The following is a 9,332-nucleotide window of genomic DNA, read 5'->3' on the forward strand; positions in this document are numbered from 1 at the left end:
ACTTGTAAGGTGGGGCAGGACAGAGTGTTAATAAAGAGTTGTTTTTGTGGTCCTTCGGGAGGCTGGCTTCTTGACAAGCACTGTTCAGGATCTCCAATGGAGTCCAAACCAGGAAGAACTCCCACATCTATTTCTGGAATCATGCAGTCCTCTTTTCGTCTTCATGTTCCTTGCTACTTCCATGTTGTCCACGAGATGGCGCCAGATACCAATAGTTGAAGATGGAAGTGTTGGGCCTAAGAACAGTCACTTAAGCTGTGGATGGATCTTGAAAGAAGGTCAACTTTGCCTCTCCTAATTCTTCTAGAATATATTCTTAGTTGCATACTCACCCTATAGGTAGTTTTTTATATCCATATTTCTGAAGAGCATATTCCTGAATATAAGTTCTAAGCCTCCTAACCTCTCCACTGTCCTATCTTTCGCCACAGCAGAGAAGTAAGGTAGAGACTCATTACACAGTCCTCAAAATTATGACATTAAAAACGAAAATGAATACAGTCACATTAAATTGATGGTTCACCCTATAGTTCTGTGGGTGGCCTGCCCTAAGGCTAGGATGGACAGGCAATGTGACTGTGCAGGGGAGCTCCATAGGCCACCCCAGTATCTTATCTATGGAGCATTGAGGCACTGGCTGTAGGCCACTGCATTCAGGGTTGCTCTGTGTGCTGGGAGGGACACAGTCTGGGGATTAGGACCCGAGGGCAGTTAGTGGAACATGGAGATCTGTCAGATATGGGTCCATAGACTTGGAAAGGAACCAGGAACCAGGCCTGGAGCCTGAAAGGAAAGAGACTGTGGTCTGCATTCAGGGAAGAGCTGCATAGGTCAGCAGAACAGGTGACAATGTCTGTCTAAAGGGGACAAAAGCACAGAAAGATCCCTGTGCTGTCCAATGCCCAGGCTAGTGGGCCCTGGATTAAGGACTGAGCAAAGACCGGTAGAGGGCAGGAACCCGGGGCCTCGGAAACCTCAGTGAACTCTCCTTAAGGCTCCTGAGAACCGGAGTGGGTGCAGCGCCCTGTCCTTTCACGTTTCACGTTCTTTTGGTGTTTGTTCGTTCATTAGTTTGTTCATTTGTTTGCTTGCTTGCTTGCTTTGGAGAGCTATCAATGTGGCCCAAGGCAAAAAGTGTAAGCTTACTGAAAAAGAGATTTGGTTGTTGCAACTCAATTGCTCCTTTCTGAACTTTGTAGAGGGCAAAATTTTGTCACAATGTTGCTGGACGTCCTGTATCTAGAATAAGAATGGGGTGGGAAGAATCAGCTGTACCAGAAACCTGCGTGTAGAGAAAGCTCCCAGGCGTGGGTTCAGGCTCTGGACCTTGCCAGCTCCATCACTGACACAAATTACTATCACATGGCACGCGTGGCCTGTGGGTCGAAACTTTGGCATAAAGCCAAAGGGACTGACGCTTGGCTCTGAGAGTTGCAGTGGCCAACGCCAGTCCCCTCCATAGAGTTTCTGCACGCTCCCATCCTTCCCAGATGATCTCTCGCACCACCACAAGCACTCGGATGCGAGCACGCACACATCCCCAGAGCCCTCTAAGCTGCCGCCCACCCTAGCTCAAAGAGACCCTGAAATCCTCTCGCTTTAGAATAGTGTCCTGAGAAGTGCTGACTTTGGACTTAACAGACCTAAAAATAAGCAGCCAGTCAATAAAAGAAAAATGAAGAGAAAGTTGATCGTCCGCCCCACAGACCCTGTGACTTAGTGATGCATCCATGGGCCAGTGCCCAGAAAGGTGTGGTTTAGGAAGAAGCGCACATGCAGGAAGGAGCAGGCAACTGAAGAGAACCACAGTGTCACAACTTCAGGCAGTCTGAGCCAGGAAGGTCAGGCTGGCCAACTTCTCAGTGCCACGAACTCCTCTCTGCACTCTGGTGAACTATTCCATAGCAGAAGGTCTGCCTGTCTGCACATACACGGACACGATGGGGAATGGCGAAGTTGCAGGGAACTAAATCACACAGGTGTAAAGCAAGAGGTCACCCAGTCAGGATCCAGACAGAGTCCAGACAAACTAAAAGTTGGCGTTCTTCAAGTCCCGGAAGCAGCGGTACCTGCCGTCCGGGAACCTGGAGCACAGCAGGTTGGGTGAGCAGGGACAGGTATGGTGTTGGCGTATCCTCAAGAAGGGGATCTAGAGAGAGAAGAAGGTGGTATGTTAGCCACAGGAAAGGCCTGCAAATGTCCCCTGCCAGCCAACAATAGCGGTGACTGTATTCACCTTGGCACAGAGTGACTCAATGATATGTCCACATCACACAGCTGGAGGAGCCAGGATTTGAACCCAAATCAGGCGGACTCTCCACACTCAGAACATGTGTGGCCCTGTGGGCAGACACCCTCCCACCTCTGCTGAGTGAATCTCTCTGCTTACCCTGGGGTGTCCTCAGCTCTGTGGCCAGGTTCTGAGGCAGAGCTGTGAAGGGACAAACATCCTCTCTGTCCACCAACTCACATCAAAGAGCATCCAAGGGTTCCCCGAGTTTTGAAAAGTTATTTTTTTAATATATATGTTATTATATGTGTGTGAAGGCAGAGTGGGGAGCGCACGCCTGTGAGGATCATAGGACAACTTGTGAAGACTGTTCCTTGGCAAGCATTCCAGGGATGGAACTCAGGGCACCATGTTGTCATAGCAAGTGCCTTACCCTGCTCCATCATCTCACCAGCCCCCAGTGAGTTTTAAATAGAGCAATAAGGGGACTAGGTCCAGCACCAGACTACATGGGTTCAAATCCCAGACCCACTGTTTACCAGATTTGTGATAACTGACTTCCAAACCCAGACACTATTGCATATGCCAGCAAGATTTTGCTGACAGGACCCTGATATAGCTGTCTCTTGTGAGGCTAGGCCAGTGCCTGGCAAATACAGAAGTGGATGCTCACAGTCAGCTATTGGATGGAACACAGGGCCCCCAATGGAGGAGCTAGAGAAAGAACCCAAGGAGCTGAAGGGGTCTGCAACCCAACCCTATAGGTGAACACAATATGGACTAACCAGTACTCCCAGAACTGTGTCTCTAGCTGCATATGTAGCAGAAGATGGCCTAGTTGGCCATCATTGGGAAGAGAGGCCCTTGGAACTGTGAAGATTATATGCCCCAGTACAGGGGAATGCCAGGGCCAGGAAGCAGGAGTGGGTGGGTTGGGAAGCAGGGCGGGGGGGGGGGGGTATAGGGGACTTTTGGAGAGGAAACTAGGAAAGGGGATAGCATTTTAAATGTAAATGAAGAAAATATCTTTAAAAAAATTGTTTTAGGAAAATAAAGAAGAAGAAGAAGGGTAGGTGGACTCTGTCAACACCTGAACCAGTATCCAAACAAAAGGCCTATGTGAGGTCACCTGGAGCAGCACAGCCATGGCTGCTTGCTGGCCTGACTTCAGTCAGAGGCTGGATCCACTGTGGAGGAAGCAGTATATTGCCCCTCCCCACATCACCCTCAGAAGCCACAGATTCGCTGTTCTAAACTGGCCCCAGGATCCCTGTCTGCTGAGCCCATGCCTGTTCACACACAGGCCCATCGAATGCCAACCTAGTACCTTGTGGCTTCCTGGGTGGCACTCCTCTCCTTCCCGCCCCAGTGGGGTACACAACCGCAGGCCCCGCAGCCACAGGCTGATAGCACAGCAGGTGCCGGCCCCACACTGGATATCTCGTTCACAGGCCTAAGGGAGAGAAAAAAGGGCCAACCCGTTAGTGTAGCCCAAAGGAATGATCCCAATTAGGATTCGGAGGCGGTGACTAAGCATCTCGGGTCAACAGGACACCTTGGCCTGGGTCTAATATCACTGCTTGTCTCTTGAGAGGGACACTTGGGGCCCAGCAGAGTACCAGACTTCAGTCTGGGGAACTCTTCCTGCTCAGTGGTGAGGCAGTCAGTCCCTGTTCCCCGGGAAACCCTGTGTTAGAAGGCATAGCTTTTCTAATCCCAGTCAACACTGGTTGAATTTGATGGATTAGAACTCTGTGGTGAAGGAGGGAGGGTCCTTCGTGGTCCAAGGCCCTGGATGTTGGCTGCCGAGCTTTTGTTTTCCTTTGTTCTTCAGCATCCATTCTAAGCTGCCTTTCTGTGAGTCTCCCATCTGGTAACCCACAGAGGCCTAATGAACAGTTATACACACACACACTTCTCTGCTGGCCTCCCTGGACCCCCCCCCCGACATGGATGCACCCTTCTAGGTTGGGCTGCTTGGACCTGCTGGATAACCAGGTAACAAAAGAAACTTTCAAACAAGCTAACTTTACACCAAAGCCAGGGTCAAGAGAGCAAGTAGGGCCTCATGGAGAGCCAGTCAACCTGGCCACTACCCAGAGGCCATGTGGCTTCTTCAGAACTGAAGTCTGAGGCTGAGTTTTCTTTCGTTATTCTTCAGTAGCAGGCCACAGAACACCTTCAGGCTACCAGCATGGGACATGACAGGACGTGGAAGCTCCAACCTTTCTATTAGAAAGGATGAGGAAGGAAACAGATAACAAATCTTTTTCATCACCCAGAGAAGGTCCAGGTGGCAGTCACCAGCAGCTAATCTTAGCCCACCAGGGGTGCTTCTCACACCCAAGCCAGCCCCCTGAGAATGGCAGGTGAAGGGTGGTGGGCCCTAGTTGGACTCCTCTCTCCTGATGATGGTAGCCGTGGCATTCTGGGAGGCCGGGCCCTACAGCTGGGCTGTCACTAAGGAGCAATGGAAGGTGGAGAGGTCAGGAGGTCAGGAGCTGACTTCTTTCTGAGAGTCAGAGGAGGAATGTCAGAAGGATATGGGAAATGGAGGGCAGCTGGGCCTGCCTGGCTCTCCTCCCCTCAAGACCCTCCTCTGACTGTTCATCTTACCATTCACTTACTCCCCGAGACTGACCTGACCTTCTTCTCTCACTGGGCTCTTATTAACAGATGCCTCCACCTCCCTTAGGCCTCTCTATCTGTTGCCAATCTGGAATAGATGTTGGCGCTGGCTTGGTGGCACTGTGACTGAGCAGCTCATTGGGTCCTCCGTGTACCCCCATCCCTCACTGTGTCGGGCGACCCTAACTTCTCTCCTGGGTCTGACCTTGGTCTTCATGACGGCTTTCATCAGTCATGCCTGCCAGATGCAAGCCTGCCTTCAGAGCATGTGCTTGCCCTGTGTGTTAGTTTGAACGGAGTCTCTTTCCTTTGAAAGTGAGGTTGCCTTTTCTGTGAAAATTAAAATTTATCCAGTTCCAGGAACTGGCTGGCATTACTCCATATTTACCTTCCAGGTAGAAGGTTGGAGGAAGTTGAAATAAAACTTAATTCTCTCTTTTAATTCCTGACTTTTGCCTGGGGAGCTCTTAAGAGAAGCACTGTTTTTTTGGTTTGCGATTAGGTCCAGTTTATGGCCCTGCGCGTACCTACATGACAGGAGCGCAGGTATAGCAGGAGATGAGAAGACTCCATGCCCTGAGTGACAGACTCAGTGCCCCTGGCCTGAGCCTCTGCTTCAAGGTTAACATGTTTGGGGTGCATTCTGCCAATGTTGGCACCACACATCTCCCCCTCGGAGGCCACTAAAGAGTGAAAGGGGGTGTTTAAGCATTCTCTCTAATCGCTAAAGTAAGACTGAGAAGGGATCCTGTGTGCTTGCCGCCCTGAACTCACAGCGTGCTCTGTGAGTTAACACGGACAAGTGAACCAGACAAAGATGACAACCAAGGTGTACACAAGACAAATGGGGCTGGGGAGGGGACACTAATCTGCCCCGTGAAGAAATGTCCTATGGCACACACCAAGGAATCTCCATTTTACTAAAGACTCGATGTCAAAATCCCAGCGCCCTCCTAATGTATTTAAAATGGTGTTCTATTTACCCACAACTCTGTCTGCCAGAGTAAGGTCTAACCCATCCGAAGTCACACACAACCCCACTCCCAGACAGTGATTACCTCCAAAATCCCTTTGGTTTAGGTGACTTGGAGCAGCAGCGCCTTTGTGCTGCTTAGTACACTCTCTGTTGTAGAACCCCGATCTTGGCCCCGATACCAGGTCTATGGAGAATACTAGAAACTTACCCCTGTGATGACCGCACAGTCGGACGCTGTTGCTAGAAGGAGCATGATGAAGATATGCACAGTACCTCTCATGATCACTTGAGGTGAAGACAAACACAGTCTACGTTGGTACCCCTTATTTCCTTCTGCGCTGCCTTGTGCTAGACAAGCCGAGAAGGCCAAGCTGTCCTACCCGACCTCCTTCGGATTTATATAGCCGGATCCAGGGCTGCCTCTAAATGCCTCATCTCTCTCTTCCCTCCCATCACCATTATTCAGATGAGCTCAGAGGCGAAGATGAGACCTGAATCTCCAACAGCATCCCATCACTGTCAGAGAGGATACAAATGGATACACTGGGGACTTTGACAGTTGTTCTAAGTCTTCCAAGAGCACCACACTTCAAACAGTTGCCTGCAATTCACTTGATATCCATTTCCATCTCTGCATCATTCTTTTCTGCTTGGGCCAGGAGGATAACTTTAGTGATGAATCAAGAGATTTGAAACATTGATTTTTTTTTCTCCTCGCCCACATTGAACCATGCAGCCTATGTGAGTGTTTATATTCTCATACTCAAGCTATTAAGCATTAGGTGAGTGTTTGCCCTGGATTCAACACAGAGGTGGTTGAGAAGACAGAGGGTGCGGTGGTATCTGTTGCTGAACTTTAAAGGTTAAAATTCCCAATATGGAGACAGACACTGCATCTGTGGTGTTGATGCTTCTCACAGATACACGGGTGAGGCTGCTCTCTAATAAGCTCTGGACAAGCACCTATGAGCTGGTTAGGCTTTGATGTCTAATTGATTGGATTCAGAATCCCTATGGCAACACACCTCTGGATACGTCTATGAGGGTATTTCCAGCAAAAGGAAATTGAGGCAGAAAGATCCACCATGGCTGTGAGCATCATCATACCATGAGCTATGGACACAAACTAGTGAAAAAGTGGCTGAGTGCCAGCAGTCAGTCATCTCCCCACTCCAGGCTACAGATACAATGGTGCCTGCGTCCACTATTTCTGCAGCCTTGATCTCCCTGTCATGATGGGCTGGACACTCAGTCTGTGAATGAAATTGTTAGCCTTTGCTAACAATGACAAGGTACCTAATACAAGCAGTAAATGCCCCTGGATCATTTACCAGGAGGAGGAACTGAAGATAAGAACGCACTCAGGCTCCACCCTGGCAGCTCCTGCAGAGAAGTGGACTCGGGCCATGCTGGTGATCTTCCTGTAGTATGGTGTGAGCATGAGAGGGGCCTTATCTGCAAGCAGACACACACAGTGGGCTCATGAGAAGGTGACTCTGTGCATAGCCCTTCTTGCTGGAGGGAAGCCCTCCAGCCTTCTCTACTACATACCTAATGGATCCTGTATTGGGCCATCCATCTTCTCTCTACAATAATAAAAACTAGTGTTTTCCAAGGAATGTTTTCTACTATGCTAATACAGGGTGAGCATCTCCAACCCAAAACTCTAAAATCTAGATGTCTCCAAAGTAGAGGACTTTCTGACATAATGTGACCCATCCAAAATTCTACACAGTAGAACCTTGTTGCGTGCACAAAGCTATTTAAAATGCCATATATAGAAAACTGCCTTTAGGTAGGTGTATAAGGTGATCATGAAACAGACAGAATTCAAGTTTAGACTTAAACCTCATCTAAGATATACCATTGTGTACATGCAAATATTCAGATTTGGGGGGGGGGAAGACCCTTAAACCTGGGACACTCAAGGACTCCAGAGAAGAGGTACTCAGTCTACAGTACTACCAGAGAAGAGGTACTCAGTCTACAGTACTACAAAGCTTTTCCACGGTCAGAGGTTTGGGGACAATTGCTTTCCACGGTCAGAGGTTTGGGGGACACCGAGCACAGCAACCTAACCAGTTTCTTTCTGGAGAGTTTTCTAGGGTCTTTTCATGGTGTCACAGGAAGCAGCAAGTGGGACACACAACCTGTGGTATTATTCAAACAGATTCAACCACCATGCCATTTTTCTCAAAGCATTTTGTGAAAATAGGGTTCTTGCCTGCAGACATCAGCAGGCATCCGTGAGCAGTGAGAGGAAGGTCCCTGTGGACCTGGACCTTGTGGCTTCAAGCCAGAACCCCACAGGCAGACACACTGACTTTTGAACCAGACTGCTTGCTGGCGTCATGACTTTGGGAATATTGCTAATCCTCAGAGCCCCTGTGTTCTAAGGGCCTCCAGATCCCACCACCCTCCATAGCTCCTTCCCAGAATACACAATTACCATGAGGAAACTGTAACCAGGAAATCTTATAAAGCAGTGGCATTGGCTGAACGAGTCTCTTTCCTCTTAGCTGCCAGTGCTTGAAGAAAAGCCAGCTTAATGAACTGGGCGTGACAACCGGTGACTGGCACTCACAGAAGAGACCCTGGGAGCTTACGGAAGGGCTGACATTGCTCCATTCTTCAGAAACTCAATTAAGCAAGCATTCACTGTGACCCTCCCCTGTGACAAGACCAGGAGTTGCCGGGCACAGGATCAAATGCACCAAGAATAAGCCCTCTTGGCACAGTCAGGATGGCTTTGTGGCTAGCAGATGCAGAGTGAAAGGTGACCGGGGAACTAAACTGGTGTCACCTCAAGTCACCTCAAGGATTGAAAGGCAAAAGGATGAGGATGGAGGTGAAGTGAGTTGAGAAGCAAGTTTGGGAAAGTGTGAGAAATGACGATGGGAAGTGCTGAAAAAATGGGTTCCCTTCTGAGAGGATCAAGCTGGTGGAGGTGTGCTGAGCAACCTTTAATAGATCTCTACACAGCTGCAGACATGGTGGGAGCTTGTGGGCAGCGACAACATACAGTGGTGGACGTGAAGGAAAAGCCATTTGTACATGTGCAGATCAACAGGGAGAGAGGGAGGGAAGGAGAGAGGAGAGGGAGGGAAGGAGGGAGGAAGGGAGAGAGGAAGGTAAGGGAAGGAGGGAGAAAGGGAGGGAGGGAGAGGGGGAGAGAGAGAAAGAGGAAGGGAGGGAGGAAGAGTAGAAAAGAGAAGAGAGAGGGAGGGAGAGAGGAGGAGAGAGAGGAAGGGAAGGAAGAGGGAGGGAGGGAGAGAGGGGGAGAGAGAGGGAGGGAGGAGGGATAGAAGAAAGAGGGAGGGAGGGAGAGAGGGGGAGAGAGAGGAAGGGAGAGAAGAAAGAGAGAGGGAGGGAAGGAGGGAGGGAAGGAGAGAGGGAAAGAGGAAGAGAGGGAGGAGGGAGAGAAGAAAGAGGGGAGGAAAGAAGAGAGGGAGGGAAGGAGGGAAGGGAGGGAGGGAGGGAGTAAGAGGGAGAGAGGAG

At 49.7% G+C, this 9,332-nt stretch overlaps 1 protein-coding gene across 2 annotated transcripts; it reads right to left on the bottom strand.

Annotated features, from left to right (window-relative positions):
• Positions 1 to 1,591: 1,591 nt before the first annotated feature.
• Prok1 (prokineticin 1) lies at positions 1,592 to 6,166 on the bottom strand. 2 transcript variants are annotated; one of them, XM_021159143.1, is made up of 3 exons: positions 6,043 to 6,166; positions 3,558 to 3,683; positions 1,592 to 2,149 (listed from the first exon to the last, which is right to left on the bottom strand). In XM_021159143.1, the coding sequence occupies exons 1-3, from the start codon at positions 6,112 to 6,114 to the stop codon at positions 2,030 to 2,032; spliced, it is 318 nt and encodes a 105-aa protein (XP_021014802.1). In that variant the 5' UTR covers positions 6,115 to 6,166; the 3' UTR covers positions 1,592 to 2,029. The 2 variants fall into 2 exon arrangements, with proteins under 2 accessions (XP_021014802.1, XP_021014803.1); XM_021159144.2 differs by lacking the exon at positions 6,043 to 6,166 and adding an exon at positions 5,064 to 5,146.
• Positions 6,167 to 9,332: the final 3,166 nt, after the last annotated feature.

The sequence above is a fragment of the Mus caroli genome, chromosome 3 (genome assembly GCF_900094665.2).
Source record: "Mus caroli chromosome 3, CAROLI_EIJ_v1.1, whole genome shotgun sequence".
In the NCBI taxonomy this organism is placed as follows: Eukaryota; Metazoa; Chordata; class Mammalia; order Rodentia; family Muridae; genus Mus; species Mus caroli.

What these genes read in the sequence shown, in the direction of transcription:
- Prok1 (XM_021159143.1), bottom strand. Translation starts at nt 6,114, where the DNA reads ATGAGAGGTACTGTGCATATCTTCATCATGCTCCTTCTAGCAACAGCG. An exon ending in ACTGTGCGGTCATCACAGGG is followed by an intron (nt 3,684 to 6,042) that starts GTAAGTTTCTAG and finishes TCTCTCCCTTAG; the next exon opens with GCCTGTGAACGAGATATCCA. An exon ending in GCCACCCAGGAAGCCACAAG is followed by an intron (nt 2,150 to 3,557) that starts GTACTAGGTTGG and finishes TTCTCTCTCTAG; the next exon opens with ATCCCCTTCTTGAGGATACG.